Source organism: Rhinopithecus roxellana, chromosome 1 (genome assembly GCF_007565055.1).
Source record: "Rhinopithecus roxellana isolate Shanxi Qingling chromosome 1, ASM756505v1, whole genome shotgun sequence".
NCBI classification, from domain to species: Eukaryota; Metazoa; Chordata; class Mammalia; order Primates; family Cercopithecidae; genus Rhinopithecus; species Rhinopithecus roxellana.
In genome coordinates, this window is record NC_044549.1 from 42,360,173 (window position 1) to 42,376,016 (window position 15,844).

The following is a 15,844-nucleotide window of genomic DNA, read 5'->3' on the forward strand; positions in this document are numbered from 1 at the left end:
ACAACAACAGCAACAACAAAAGCAGCAGAAACCTCTGCAGACGCAAACGACTCTGTCTGACAGCTTGGAAGACAGCAGTGGATCTCCCAACACGGAGGCTGAGATCTGAGAAGGGACAGACTGCCTGCTCAAGTGGGTCCCTGACCCCTGAGTAACCTAACTGGGAGATATCCCCCACTAGGGGCAGACTGACACCCCACACCTCACATGGTGGAGTACACCCCTGAGAGGAAGCTTCCAAAGCAAGAATCAGACAGGTACACTTGCTGTTCAGCAATATTCTATCTTCTGCAGCCTCTGCTGCTGATACCCAGGCAAACAGGGTCTGGAGTGGACCTCAAGCAATCTCCAACAGACCTACAGCTGAGGGTCCTGACTGTTAGAAGGAAAACTATCAAACAGGAAGGACACCTACACCAACATCCCATCAGTACGTCACCATCATCAAAGACCAGAGGCAGATAAAACCACAAAGATGGGGAAAAAGCAGGGCAGAAAAGCTGGAAATTCAAAAATTAAGAGCGCATCTCCCCCTGCAAAGGAGCGCAGCTCATCACCAGCAACGGATCAAAGCTGGACGGAGAATGACTTTCATGAGATGAGAGAAGAAGGCTTCAGTCCATCAAACTTCTCAGAGCTAAAGGAGGAATTACGTACCCAGCATAAAGAAACTAAAAATCTTGAAAAAAGAGTGGAAGAATTGATAGCTAGAATAATTAATGCAGAGAAGGTCATAAACGAAATGACAGAGATGAAAACCATGACACGAGAAATACGTGACAAATGCACAAGCTTCAGTAACCAACTCGATCAACTGGAAGAAAGAATATCAGCGATTGAGGATCAAATGAATGAAATGAAGCGAGAAGAGAAACCAAAAGAAAAAAGAAGAAAAAGAAATGAACAAAACCTGCAAGAAGTATGGGATTATGTAAAAAGACCAAATCTATGTCTGATTGTGGTGCCTGAAAGTGAGGGGGAAAATGGAACCAAGTTGGAAAACACTCTTCAGGATATCATCCAGGAGAACTTCCCCAACCTAGTAGGGCAGGCCAACATTCAAATTCAGGAAATACAGAGAACGCCACACAGATACTCCTCGAGAAGAGCAACTCCAAGACACATAATTGCCAGATTCACCAAAGTTGAAATGAAGGAAAAAATCTTAAGGGCAGCCAGAGAGAAAGGTCGGGTTACCCACAAAGGGAAGCCCATCAGACTAACAGCAGATCTCTCAGCAGAAACTCTACAAGCCAGAAGAGAGTGGGGGCCAATATTCAACGTTCTTAAAGAAAAGAATTTTAAACCCAGAATTTCATATCCAGCCAAACTAAGTTTCATAAGTGAAGGAGAAATAAAATCCTTTACAGATAAGCAAATGCTTAGAGATTTTGTCACCACCAGGCCTGCCTTACAAGAGACCCTGAAGGAAGCACTTAACATGGAAAGGAACAACCAGTACCAGCCATTGAAAAAACATGCCAAAATGTAAAGACCATCGAGGCTAGGAAGAAACTACATCGACTAACGAGCAAAATAACCAGTTAATATCATAATGGCAGGATCAAGTTCACACATAACAATATTAACCTTAAATGTAAATGGACTAAATGCTCCAATTAAAAGACACAGACTGGCAAACTGGATAAAGAGTCAAGACCCATCAGTCTGCTGTATTCAGGAGACCCATCTCACATGCAGAGACATACATAGGCTCAAAATAAAGGGATGGAGGAAGATCTACCAAGCAAATGGAGAGCAAAAAAAGCAGGGGTTGCAATCCTAGTCTCTGATAAAACAGACTTTAAACCATCAAAGATCAAAAGAGACAAAGAAGGCCATTACATAATGGTAAAGGGATCAATTCAACAGGAAGAGCTAACTAGCCTAAATATATATGCACCCAATACAGGAGCACCCAGATTCATAAAGCAAGTCCTTAGAGACTTACAAAGAGATTTAGACTCCCATACAATAATAATGGGAGACTTCAACACCCTACTGTCAACATTAGACATATCAACAAGACAGAAAGTTAACAAGGATATCCAGGAATTGAATTCCTCTCTGCAGCAAGCAGACCTAATAGACATCTACAGAACTCTCCACTCCAAATCAACAGAATATACATTCTTCTCAGCACCACATCGCACTTATTCCAAAATTGACCACATAATTGGAAGTAAAGCACTCCTCAGCAAATGTAAAAGAACAGAAATTATAACAAACTGTCTCTCAGACCACAGTGCAATCAAACTAGAACTCAGGACTAAGAAATGCAATCAAAACCACTCAACTACAGGGAAACTGAACAACCTGCTCCTGAATGACGACTGGGTGTATAACGAAATGAAGGCAGAAATAAAGATGTTCTTTGAAACCAATGAGAACAAAGATACAACATACCAGAATCTCTGGGACACATTTAAAGCAGTGTGTAGAGGGAAATTTATAGCACTAAATGCCCACAAGAGAAAGCAGGACAGATCTAAAATTGACACTCTAACATCACAATTAAAAGAACTAGAGAAGCAAGAGCAAACACATTCAAAAGCTAGCAGAAGGCAAGAAATAACTAAGATCAGAGCAGAACTGAAGGAGATAGAGACACAAAAAACCCTCTAAAAAATCAATGAATCCAGGAGTTGGTTTTTTGAAAAGATCAACAAAATTGACAGACCGCTAGCAAGACTAATAAAGAAGAAAAGAGAGAAGAATCAAATAGACGCAATAAAAAATGATAAAGGGGATATCACCACCGACCCCACAGAAATACAAACTACCATCAGAGAATACTATAAACACCTCTACGCAAATCAACTAGAAAATCTAGAAGAAATGGATAATTTCCTGGACACTTACACTCTCCCAAGACTAAACCAGGAAGAAGTTGAATCCCTGAGTAGACCAATAGCAGGCTCTGAAATTGAGGCAATAATTAATAGCCTACCAACCAAAAAAAGTCCAGGATCAGATGGATTCACAGCCGAATTCTACCAGAGGTACAAGGAGGAGCTGGTACCATTCCTTCTGAAACTATTCCAATCAATAGAAAAAGAGGGAATCCTCCATAACTCATTTTATGAGGCCAACATCATCCTGATACCAAAGCCTGGCAGAGACACAACAGAAAAAGAGAATTTTAGACAATATCCCTGATGAACATCGATGCAAAAATCCTCAATAAAATACTGGCAAACCGGATTCAGCAGCACATCAAAAAGCTTATCCACCATGATCAAGTGGGCTTCATCCTTGGGATGCAAGGCTGGTTCAACATTCGCAAATCAATAAACGTAATCCAGCATATAAACAGAACCAAAGACAAGAACCACATGATTATCTCAATAGATGCAGGAAAGGCCTTTGACAAAATTCAACAGCCCTTCATGCAAAAAACGCTCAATAAATTCGGTACTGATGGAACGTATCTCAAAATAATAAGAGCTATTTATGATAAACTCACAGCCAATATCATACTGAATGGGAAAAAACTGGAAAAATTGCCTTTGAAAACTGGCACAAGACAGGGATGCCCTCTCTCACCCCTCCTATTCAACATAGTGTTGGAAGTTCTGGCTAGGGCAATCAGGCAAGAGAAAGAAATCAAGGGTATTCAGTTAGGAAAAGAAGAAGTCAAATTGTCCCTGTTTGCAGATGACATGATTGTATATTTAGAAAACCCCATTGTCTCAGCCCAAAATCTCCTTAAGCTGATAAGCAACTTCAGCAAAGTCTCAGGATACAAAATTAATGTGCAAAAAATCACAAGCATTCTTATACACCAGTAACAGACAAGCAGAGAGCCAAATCACGAATGAACTTCCATTCACAATTGCTTCAAAGAGAATAAAATACCTAGGAATCCAACTTACAAGGGATGTCAAGGACCTCTTCAAGGAGAACTACAAACCACTGCTCAGTGAAATAAAAGAGGACACAAACAAATGGAAGAACATACCATGCTCATGGATAGGAAGAATCAATATCGTGAAAATGGCCATACTGCCCAAGGTTATTTATAGATTCAATGCCATCCCCATTAAGCTACCAATGACCTTCTTCACAGAATTGGAAAAAACTGCTTTAAAGTTCATATGGAACCAAAAAAGAGCCCGCATTGCCAAGACAATCCTGAGTCAAAAGAACAAAGCTGGAGGCATCACGCTACCTGACTTCAAACTATACTACAAGGCTACAGTAACCAAAACAGCATGGTACTGGTACCAAAACAGAGATATAGACTAATGGAACAGAACAGAGTCCTCAGAAATAATACCACACATCTACAGCCATCTGATCTTTGACAAACCTGAGAGAAACAAGAAATGGGGCAAGGATTCCCTATTTAATAAACGGTGCTGGGAAAATTGGCTAGCCATAAGCAGAAAGCTGAAACTGGATCCTTTCCTTCCTCTTTATATGAAAATTAATTCAAGATGGATTAGAGACTTAAATGTTAGACCTAATACCATAAAAACCCTAGAAGAAAACCTAGGTAGTACCATTCAGGACATAGGCATGGGCAAGGACTTCATGTCTAAAACACCAAAAGCAACGGCAGCAAAAGCCAAAATTGACAAATGGGATCTAATTAAACTAAAGAGCTTCTGCACAGCAAAAGAAACTACCATCAGAGTGAACAGGCAACCTACAGAATGGGAGAAAATCTTTGCAATCTACTCATCTGACAAAGGGCTAATATCTCGAACCTATAACGATCTCAAACAAATTTACAAGAAAAAAACAACCCCATCAAAAAGTGGGCAAAGGATATGAACAGACATTTCTCAAAAGAACACATTCATACAGCCAACAGACACATGAAAAAATGCTCATCATCACTGGCCATCAGAGAAATGCAAATCAAAACCACAATGAGATACCTTCTCACACCAGTTAGAATGGCAATCATTGAAAAGTCAGGAAACAACAGGTGCTGGAGAGGATGTGGAGAAATAGGAACACTTTTACACTGTTGGTGGGATTGTAAACTAGTTCAACCATTATGGAAAACAGTATGGCGATTCCTCAAGGATCTAGAACTAGATGTACCATGTGACCCAGCCATCCCATTACTGGGTATATACCCAAAGGAGTATAAATCATGCTGCTATAAAGACACATGCACACTTATGTTCATTGTGGCACTATTCACAATAGCAAAGACTTGGAATCAACCTAAATGTCCATCAGTGACAGACTGGATTAAGAAAATGTGGCACATATACACCATGGAATACTATGCAGCCATAAAAAAGGATGAGTTTGTGTCCTTTGTAGGGACATGGATGCAGCTGGAAACCATCATTCTCAGCAAACTATCGCAAGGACAGAAAACCAAACACAGCATGTTCTCACTCATAGGTGGGAATTGAACAACGAGATCAGAGATCACTTGGACACAGGAAGGGGAACATCACACACTGGGTCCTATTGTGGGGAGGGATGAGGGATTGCATTAGGAGATACACCTAATGTAAATGATGAGTTAATGGGTGCAGCACACCAACATGGCACATGTATCCATATGTAACAAACCTGCACGTTGTGCACATGTACCCTAGAACTTAAAGTATAATAATAATAAAAAAAGAAACATAGTACAGGTAAATATGGCAAAAGAAAGAATGATTTATCTTCCCTCTTACTGCTGCCATCTCTGCCTTTCTCACCCCCCAAAAAAAACTATGTCTCTTATGCATTAATAGTCAACTACTGATAATGCATTACACTTTCTAAAGCAACTATCTTTTTTTCAGTATTCTGATTAATAAACATAAAAGAGCTCTTCTGGTAACTGATTAAGAATATAATTAGTGCTTTCTATGAACAAGCTATGGAGTAACTAAATAAGGGACATGGGTTTCTGACACTCTTAGACCAACTACAATTTTTAAGAAAACAATTGTTGATATAAAGTTTCTCATAAATTCACTTTATTTCAACAGCAAAAGATCAGCTCCACCCCTCTGATTGGGATCACAAAGTACAGTCTTTTCAGCATGGGTTTTCTCACCATGCCACAAATAGAAAGAGGCACTTAAGGGACTGATAAGGGGGTATTTTCTGTCTCTGGCAGTATTATATTTACCTGCAATAAAAACATCTGATCTTACAGAACAGGATACCTCTTGAAGAGGTATAGTTTATTTTATAATATGTAAGTATTCCAAACACATTCACTGTATGAATTAGGGAAGGAGAAGCAATAAGAAACATTTCATGAATATTCCTTCCTAGACTCCAACTATACCAAGTCTTACCACTTTATAGAATTCATAATTTATTAGCCAATACTATTTTAAAATACTATTTCAGTACTCTAAAATTGATATTAGAGGAGAAAAAGTCACACACAATGCCTAACACCACCAGGGTGAAACCAAATCTTTATCTGCCTGTGGCTCCTGTCGAGGTCGATAGAGGCAGCAGCTTCATTTTCTTCATAGTTTACCCAGATAGAGGAGGAGCCAAAGTGCTAAGTGCATATTTCAAGCATCTGTTCGGAATATGTTTAAAGCCACAGTAAATTACAAAAGGCAAATTCATAGATGCTCTTTGAAAGTGAATGTAACTATTATTCTTGGTATTTTACTTCCCCCACTCTTCCAGAAGATGCTATAAAGGCAGACCCTAATATATAGTTTGAAACTCTCACTATAAAATCACTAGGCTAAGTCTATTAAGACTTGAAAGTTTGTTTTCCTGAGGTAGGTGAAAGGGTAATCTCTGTTCTTTCCAGATGACTGTATCTGCACAGGCTTCCCTGGAAGGACTTCATCAGCAGCACAGTTACACATCAAAGTCCTTCAGCTCTCCCCAGCTGGCACCTATTTTCACATTCACTTTCAATTTCACAGACAGTTTTACAGCACTTTCCATTTCATTCTTGACAATCTGAGCTACCTAAGGGAAAAAAAAATGAGGTTAACAAACTCTCTGCTCAGTCAAAGAATGTTTCCCAAGTCACCCCCTGAGCAGGTTATAAACCAGACTGGAGCTCTTCACCCAATGGTGCTTAAAATGCTAAATCAGGAAAAATAAAAATAAAAATAAATACATAAAAAGATATCTCGAACTCTTCTTCACTGATGAGCAGTAGTTTCTGAAAGTTTTTGCTAGAATGCTTGGAGCTTGGAAACCCTCAGGGAAAGACTCCAAATTTTTGTTTAATTCCTCCAAGATAAAAACATCTCTGCATTGGCAATTTCTTCACTTATCAAGAACTAGTACAAAATGGAACACTCTTAGCAACTTTTCTACCTGTAAGGACTCAATATTTATACAGCCATCCTGGGGCTAGGGTAGAGTTCCAAAATCCTCATGCATAGGAAAAAAAGCTGTCAGCCTGACAATACAGTGTCTTGGCTTCCTATAGAATGGACACAAGCATTGCAAAAATACCTGAACAACATCTTCTTCTGATACTTCATACAGGAGTTCATCATGGAGTTGAAGGATGAAAAAGCCTCCTCTGACTGGGCAGAACATCCCTTGCAGTTTTCTCTTTCGTAACAATCCTGCTTCATGAAAAAGGAGCAAAACTGATCAGCATGTCGCTGAGTCATAGGAGAATGTTTTTAGAGATTCCGACTAACTCTGAGGAATGTTAATGAAAAGATTAGAACACACAAGATTAAGAACTATCAGGAAAATAACTACTTGCTGGTTGCTACCTATCCTAACTATCCAGTGTAAACTCACCAACTTCCTCCCAGAAAGGAGTCTCCTGAAGAAGTCAGTAAATGGGGTGTGAGGAACTCTGCTCCAAGCTCTAGTCCAACTTATTTCTCATGAATAACTAACATTTTCTCTTTCCATGGAGTCCCCCTACCACCACCTGAGTAATAGCACCAGGAAGGTATGGGGCCTGATTCCTGCCCCAGGAAAGCAATTAATATTGTTATGCAGTGTTTCTTAAGGGGGACACCCCCTCACGTCTTTGTATGGCCGGAAGTGTCATCATGATAGAACTGGTGCTTCCCCAGTTGAACCGTACACACTCTAAACAAGTAATTCTAAACCGAGGCTCCCAAAGTGGACTTCAGAGACTACATAAACCCCTCGCGGTTATATATAAGAGTCTACGTCTGTACGTTTTTCTGTGGAGATAATACATACCTTCCAGTAGCTGTAACTTCAAAATATATACTAGACTTAGTTACTATTTCCCCAGTAGCTGGACCTAGTGGTAGAGATTATGCCCTTCTGCCCAAAAAGATAAAGCTCCACATGAACACCTTTACTGGAACTGCCTTTACTTGTTTGCTTAAACCTCACAGCAGACATCTTCCTTTCTGTTGTCCAAATTCCCTACTTATCTTCCAGGTCCAGCATGAGTACCCTCTCCCTCCGTATCTCGTGCTTCCCTCAGAGATAGAGTTCTTCAACTGTCACTATCTGCAGTGCCAGTTTGCTCAGAGGTGGCTCTCACACAGTAAGCAAACAAAAGCACCTGAGGCTGGAGCAAGCTGCTTCCACACTAGGACTGCAAAGGCCGTACCTCTGTTTACCAGATCGGCTGAAATCTGATCTGCCCCATGAAGCTACACTTGGCTCACACCATTGACTGTCTGGATGCTCTAGCTTTCTGATGACCATGGCTTAGACCTCTTGATTTCCCTTGGCTACCTGGCTTCTGACACAGAATGCCATGATGCTCTTGTTCCCATGTGGTCTGTTTCCTCAAGCTCACCTTCCTTTCATCCCACTGACCTAGCACCACTTTAAGCTGGCATGACACCATGAAGCCATCCTTAGTGACAGAGTCATATCGCCTTCCACTGACTCTTAAAGTCATTATTGTCTGTATGCTCATTTTGACATTTATCACTCTGCTGTGTGGAATTAATAAAAATACTTTAGTCAAGTATTACACCTTCCTCTCCTTTCTTAAATAGACCTTAAATTTAAACATAGATTGTTAACTTTTATTTCTAAATCCCCAAAGCACACAGCACAGTATTACTCCCCAAATAACTTTAATTATATTCTCTCTCTATTAAATATAAATGTGTATGTGTGTGTATATACACACATAGTCCCACACTCAAAATGAACGAGGGGTCTCAGATATTGTGCAGGGGACTGATGACAAAAATAATAATCCTCACTTAATGAGAAAATAAACTTCTGTATCTACATATTTTCGTACGTAAGTGAACACGTTATAACTGACTGTATTATTCTCTATAACTTGTATGTATGTCTCTTCTAGAAATAGCAAATCTTATCCTCAATAACTGACCACCACCTTTCTGCCCCATCTCTAGCAGCTTTTTCTTCCTCTGTATGCACCAAACCTTAATTTCTTCCCAGGAAAATTTAAAACATGCCTCCTGGCTGGGCACGATGGCTCACGCCTGTAATCCCAACACTTTGGGAGGCCAAGGTAGGCAGATCATTTGAGGTCAGGAGTTCTAGAGCAGCCTGGACAACGTGGTGAAACCCCTTCTCTACTAAAAAAAAAAAAAAAAAAAAAAAAAATTTTTAAATTAGCCAGGCGTGATGGCATACTATTGCAATCCCAGCTACTTGGGAAGCCGAGGCAGGAAAATCCCTTGAACCTGGGAGGCAGAGGTTGCAGTGAGCTGAGATTGTGCCACTGCACTCCAGCCTGAGTGACACAGTGAAACTCTGTCTCAAAAAAAAAAAAAAATGTCTGCTGTCACGGTTTGACAATCTCAGTGACAGTGAAATAGTATTTAAAGCAGAACTATGGACATGTGACAGAAGAAAAAAAGAAAATTTCACTGTACTTGTTAGTACAAGAAATAATTTATCCAAGCAATAAAGCGAAAACTCAGGGAAAATATTCTGAAAATAAGAACAAGAAAACAATGTCAGCAAAGTAACATATGTGATAAAGAGATCAAGAGTATATTCTAAGACCAGAGAACACTGAAGGTCATAAATAGGAAAATCAACATGTTCTTAAAATATGGTCTGAAGACCACAGAGGATCCCAAAATCTGCAGTCAAAATTACTTTCATAATAACACTATGAGGCTATTTGCCTTTTTCAGTTTCATTTTCTTATAAGAGCACAGCTCACAGGTGAGTTTGTTATTACTTAAATGCTCATGTTTTAAAATTCCATTTTAATTTATAATATGGTAAATATATAGACATAACCCACAAAAACAAGAGCTCTTTGAAATCCTTAATGATTTCTAATACTCTAAAGACATCGTGAGACCAAAACATTTGAGAACTGTTGAGAAATAAAATAAAAAATACTTCCCATTTATATTTCCAATATAATTATTCTCACCATGTCACAGCATAGGACTCATCTATGAACAAACCTGTTCGGTCACTTTGGAGCATACCCTCTCGATGGCCATGGGATTTGAAAGTTGAGTGGAAGGTCTCTAATTGCTTCTGAATGTTAACTGTGGCTATTTTGACAATATCAGCTGCCGATCCTTGGACTGTTGTGTTTATAGCTTGACGCTCAGCCTATAAAAAACAATTAACAGGTGCTCCACCAGATATGCCAACATGGTTTCATACCTTCCTTCAGTGTCCACAGATCAGTGCTCACATTAGCAGCCAGACTGGAAAGCTGGACTGAGATGTGACCCAGAACACCAACTATCAGGATGCATCCTAAGAATAACAACTATCATGATCCAGGGCTCTAGATTCTGGGGTTTCCACATTAGGGCAGACAAAAATATAAGAAGGTCAGATTGCTTCAGCTTAGGTATCTCGACTACTTAGTTAGGATCCAAAAACTACTTTGCACTTAGAATGTATTTGGCTCATCAGTGTTCTGGCTGTTCTAGGCATCATTCTAAAAGATCTACTCCTCAAAATAATCTTAATCCTAAATAAGTAGAATATCATTCTTTGGGATGTGGGTTGGAATGTCCTAAGCACACCCTCTATACCAATGGCCTCTTGGTCTTATAGAGTTTGAGCCCAGCAAGTATGGAGCCCTCTGATGTGAATCAGAGCTTTTCATGGGCTGCTGAGGCAAATCCTTAGCAGCTAGTGAAAATGCACATCCTAGATCCCTGGGTATTCAGTTATAACTTCCTTGAAATGATTGCTGCCAAGTGCTTCTTGGCAGGAAACCATGCCTACTAAAATTAATCATCTTGGAAGAGTAGAGGAGGCAGTTTAGGTTAATATTCAGGTGTAATCTATATATGAATATCATTCTCAGTGCCCCAAAATGTCTCAGAAAATGAAAAAGGTCTACTCCAGGGATGGGGGGTCAATGTAACATGAGAGGTATTCTCTAGTCCTCTGTCACCTGAGCTGTACCCAACTTGTAGTATATGAAATGCCTGTAATCTCAGCTACTCAAGAGGCTAAGGCAAGAGGAACAATTGAGGCCAGGAGTTTGAAACCAGCCTGGGCAACACAGTGAGACCCTGTCTTTAAGAAAAACAAAATAAAACAAAAACCTCTCTCCGCAACTAAAATTACTAATGAGAAGGAGAAAAGGCCACACACAATGTGGGAGAGAATATTTTCTACACATGTAACCAGTAACAGGTTCCTACAAATTGATAAGAAAAAATGCAGAAAACTCAACAGAAAATTTAAAAAGAAAGGCAGAATAGGTACTTACCCATGAAAAAATAACTAAATGGCTAATAACACATTTATAAGGCTGCTCATTTGTAAGGTTACCTCACTAGCAGCCAAGGAAACACAAATTAAAACTACAGGACACTACTTTATACCCATCAGAATAGCTAAAATTATATTAGCTTAATAGCGAGTGTCGACAAGAATGCAGAGCAGTGAGGACTCACATACTCTTACGATGGGAGGACAAACTGCTGTAATCTCCACAGAAAACAATTTGGCTTTATCTACTGAGTTGAAAATACGCAGCAATCCTACCACTGTGTCTTTACCAAACATAAATGCATGTATATGTGCACCAAGAACCTTGTACAATCATGTTCAAAAACACAATAGTTGGCCGGGCGCGGTGGCTCAAGCCTGTAATCCCAGCACTTTGGGAGGCTGAGGCGGGCGGATCACGAGGTCAGGAGATCGAGACCATCCTGGCTAACACGGTGAAAACCCGTCTCTACTAAAAAAAAAATACAAAAAACTAGCCGGACAAGGTGGCGGGCGCCTGTAGTCCCAGCTACTCGGGAGGCTGAGGCAGGAGAATGGCGTGAACCCGGGAGGCGGAGCTTGCAGTGAGCTGAGATCCGGCCACTGCACTCCAGCCTGGGCGACAGAGCGAGACTCCGTCTCAAAAAAAAAAAAAAAAAAAAAAAAAAAACACAATAGTTTAGCTTCAAACTGAAAACCCAAGTTCTTATCAAGAGAAAAATAGATAAATTATGGTATATTCATATAACAGTATACAGCTGTTCCTACATGAAACAACAAGAATGACTTACCCATGTAATTTTGAAAGAAGCTAGATACAAAAATATACATATATGATATATATGGAGCTCAAAAAATACAAAACAAAACTACAGTGTTAGAAGTTATAATAGTGGCTATTTCTGGGAAAGCGATGGGTGATAAGGAGGATGCATGAGGGGCGCTTTTGGGGCACTGCCAATATTCTGTGTCTTGCCCTGAGTGGTAGTTACACAGGTGTAGCTCTGTGATAATTTAGTGAAATCTACATTCTCTATGTGTGAGAATGTACTTTTCAGTACAACAAAAGTTTGAACAAAAGCAAAAACCAAAACAAACAAAAACCAAAAAACAACCTGGTTATGTTTACTCTATTCCTAATTCAGAGGGCTGGAATTTTTTCCCTCAGCAGCAACATGATTAACCAGAACTTTAACACTGAAGTATTTGGCATGAAAAAGTCTTATTACTCTCTCACATCTTCAGGTGCAATAATATTAATTTTCACAAACATATGATTCATTTACATTAATAACTATATATTCCATGTTTTATCATGTAAATTCCAGAAAACATAATCAATTCCTATTAGATCAAGTCCAAATTTCTCAGCCTGCCATTAAAAGCCTTCTGTTATTTAGAAGAAGCCTTTTAGTCTCCTAGCTAGCTTCCAGCTGGCTCCATCTATCCAGGAGAAAATTATCTACCCCTGCATGACAACTCAAACTCTCCATTCCTACCAGTTTGGCTTCTAGCCAGTCCTCACTCAGTTATCCTTTCTCATTCCCAACAGCCTAAACTTTAAATAGCCTTCAAGAATCTGTTTAAGTCTTTCCTTCTCCCTGAAACCTAAATAATTAAGTATATCGATGATGTTTTCATATATATTTTTTTTGTTTGCATTATCTCTTCCAAGACTTAAAACTTAGGTTTCCTAGTCCATCAACTAAAGTTACTAGTTCACTTAGAGATATGGTAAAAGCCTGATAAATATCTGATATTTGCATGTGGATATATGAGAGGCTAGAGAGTAAAGAAGTAACAAAAAGCCAACTATTCTTTCACAGTCCCTAAAAGTATTAATGCTCGGAAGGCTTTGAGCTCCAGACAGAAGTTTAGCTGGGTATTTTCACTACATGCAATGTCTAATGAGCACTAAAACACAAAGTGATGGGTGAAGGGCAAAAAACATCTAGTTAAAATAGGAAGATTTGAACTATACTAGAAGCTTAAATACTCAGGTACACAGAATACTTTCATGAATCCCAATGAATTCAGAAAGAGACTTAAACATAATTTGAGCAAATATCAATAAATCTTTTAAATGCTGTTAAAAATAACCTTATTCACTATTTGGGATATCCTAATAATCTCTGACGAGATAGTTTTTTTTTTTTAAACATAGGGTTTCATTCTGCCACCTAGACTGGAATACAGTGGTTCAATCATGGATCACTGCAGCCTCCAATTCCTGGGCTCAAGCAATCTTCCCACCTCAGCCTCCCAAGTAGCTAAGACTACAGGCATGCACTACCTCAGTCAGCTAATTTTTTTTTTTTGTAGATATGGGGGTCTCACTATGTTGCCCAAGCTGGTCTCAAACTCCTGGGCTCAAGCAATCCTCCTGCCTCAGCCTTCCAAAGTGCTGGGACTACAGGCATGAGCCACCGTGCCTGGCCAGACAGTGCTTTTAAAATAAGCAAACAAGTAGAATGAACCAAAAATTAATCAAAATTTAGTGACTGGCTAAACTCTGAGGAATGTTAGCAATTTGGTATGATATGATAAATTAATATATGATATAGGAAACGAATAATTAGCAAATGTAAAAGTTAAGTTTATTTACAACTTACTACCTAAGCTAATAAATAATTGGTTTACTGCAACAGAACATTTAAAGTATTATTAAGTAAAGACACGTTTACATTAATCCCCCAGACTCTGTTCAGCAAATACTGGCATGTGCCATCACTTCAGAAGTCCTTAATGAAACCAATGGTTGACTTTGTCTACACAGAAGATACAATTAATATGCCAGTAAGCCCTAAAATGGACATTTGTAGTATTTACTCTGCTGAAAAAGTACATGTCATTGAAATGTTAAGTTAAAATTCCTAAAAAATTTCAACATACGTGAGCTTTATGATAAGGGTTGTCGTCTTTGATTCCTGGTAAATATCTACGCCTTCCCAAAATGGTCTGAACAAACCCATCTCTTTTACAATTTTTCACTGTCTCTCTCATGAATTGATTAATCCCTACAAAGAAAATACAGAAATAATTAATTAGAACCGAAGTATATCCTTCACTTTATTCATTGGTTTAAATATAGCAAAATATACCAAAACCCCACCATGATTCTTAACATTAATATCATATCATCAAACCAGGCATACAAACTTTCACCTTTTCTAGACTCAAAAAGTTCGAAATAAAAGAGACTTTAGAAATGAAATACTCTAACTCTTTGGGTTTTTTTGTTTTTGAGACAGGATCTTGCTCACTCTGTCACCCAGGCGGGAGTGCAGTGGTGCCATCACGGTTCAGTGCAGCCTGGATCTCCCCAGGCTCAGGTGATCCTCCCACCGCAGCCTCCTGCATAGGTGGGACTACAGGCACCACATCACCGTGCCAGGATAATTTTTGTATTTTTTGTAGAGATGAGGTTTCGTAATGTGGCCCAGGCTGGTCTCAAACATCTGAGCTCAAGCGATCTGCTCACCTCAGCCTCCCAAAGTGCTAGGATTATAGGTGTGAGGCACTGTACATGGCCTTTGTTTTTTGAGTAACAACAACAAAAACAAAACATAAAACTAAAAATTCCAGAACAGGGCAGATATCTAAGTGTTTTTACTCCAGGAGCTTAAGATTATTCCCCATCACTTTTCACAAGTTTCTGTTGATTGTGTGAATCCCCTTTTACTCTCTCATCTTATTCCTAGGTTTAAAACATTTCAATAGCTCCTTGTTACCATCTACACTATGATCCAAAGTAGGACCTTGCTGAAATTAATGCATGAGTTTGATAAATATTTCACTAGGAATAAACATGACCCACTTCTTAAAATTAAAAAAGACTATGTGTAGTGTAGTATTCAAACGTATTCATATTTCCTAGACCAGCATTCATCCTTTGCAATCTGGGTCGGTCATTATGTCTTAAGCATCTCCAGGATGAATCCTTTGCTGCTGGCAATATGTGATCAATAGCATGGGAATTTCCAAAAGCCATCAGACTCTCATCTTTTTCTGTTTAAGAATTACTGTGATATTTTCGGGTGAAGAGGAAAGAAAATGGTGAGATTTAGGAGGCTGCACCTCTACAAAATCTCTTACCGAACTCTGATGAGACCTCCAAATACTCAAAGAGCTACTTTAAAAAACAATCAGTGCTGAGGTATAATTTACATGCAACAAAACGCACTCACTTTAAACAGTTTGAGGCATTTGAACAAATGTACACATCCCTGCAGCTACTACTACAAGATACGAAACA

The 15,844-nt window shown here is 39.2% G+C and overlaps 1 protein-coding gene across 2 annotated transcripts in view; it reads right to left on the reverse strand.

Moving 5' to 3' along the window:
• POLQ (DNA polymerase theta) overlaps nucleotides 1-15,844 on the reverse strand; it is a 141,161-nt gene that overhangs the window by 22,087 nt on the left and 103,230 nt on the right. The window contains exons 27-30 of one of the 2 annotated variants that reach the window (XM_010370508.2): nucleotides 14,482-14,606; nucleotides 10,311-10,464; nucleotides 7,408-7,523; nucleotides 5,909-6,909 (exon numbers count right to left, since the gene is read on the reverse strand). In XM_010370508.2, coding sequence (XP_010368810.2) covers nucleotides 6,796-6,909; nucleotides 7,408-7,523; nucleotides 10,311-10,464; nucleotides 14,482-14,606 — 509 coding nt within the window. In that variant the 3' untranslated portion in view covers nucleotides 5,909-6,795. Of the gene's footprint in view, nucleotides 1-5,908; nucleotides 6,910-7,407; nucleotides 7,527-10,310; nucleotides 10,465-14,481; nucleotides 14,607-15,844 lie in introns of those variants that run through there. The other variant, XM_030941682.1, reaches the window with a different exon arrangement.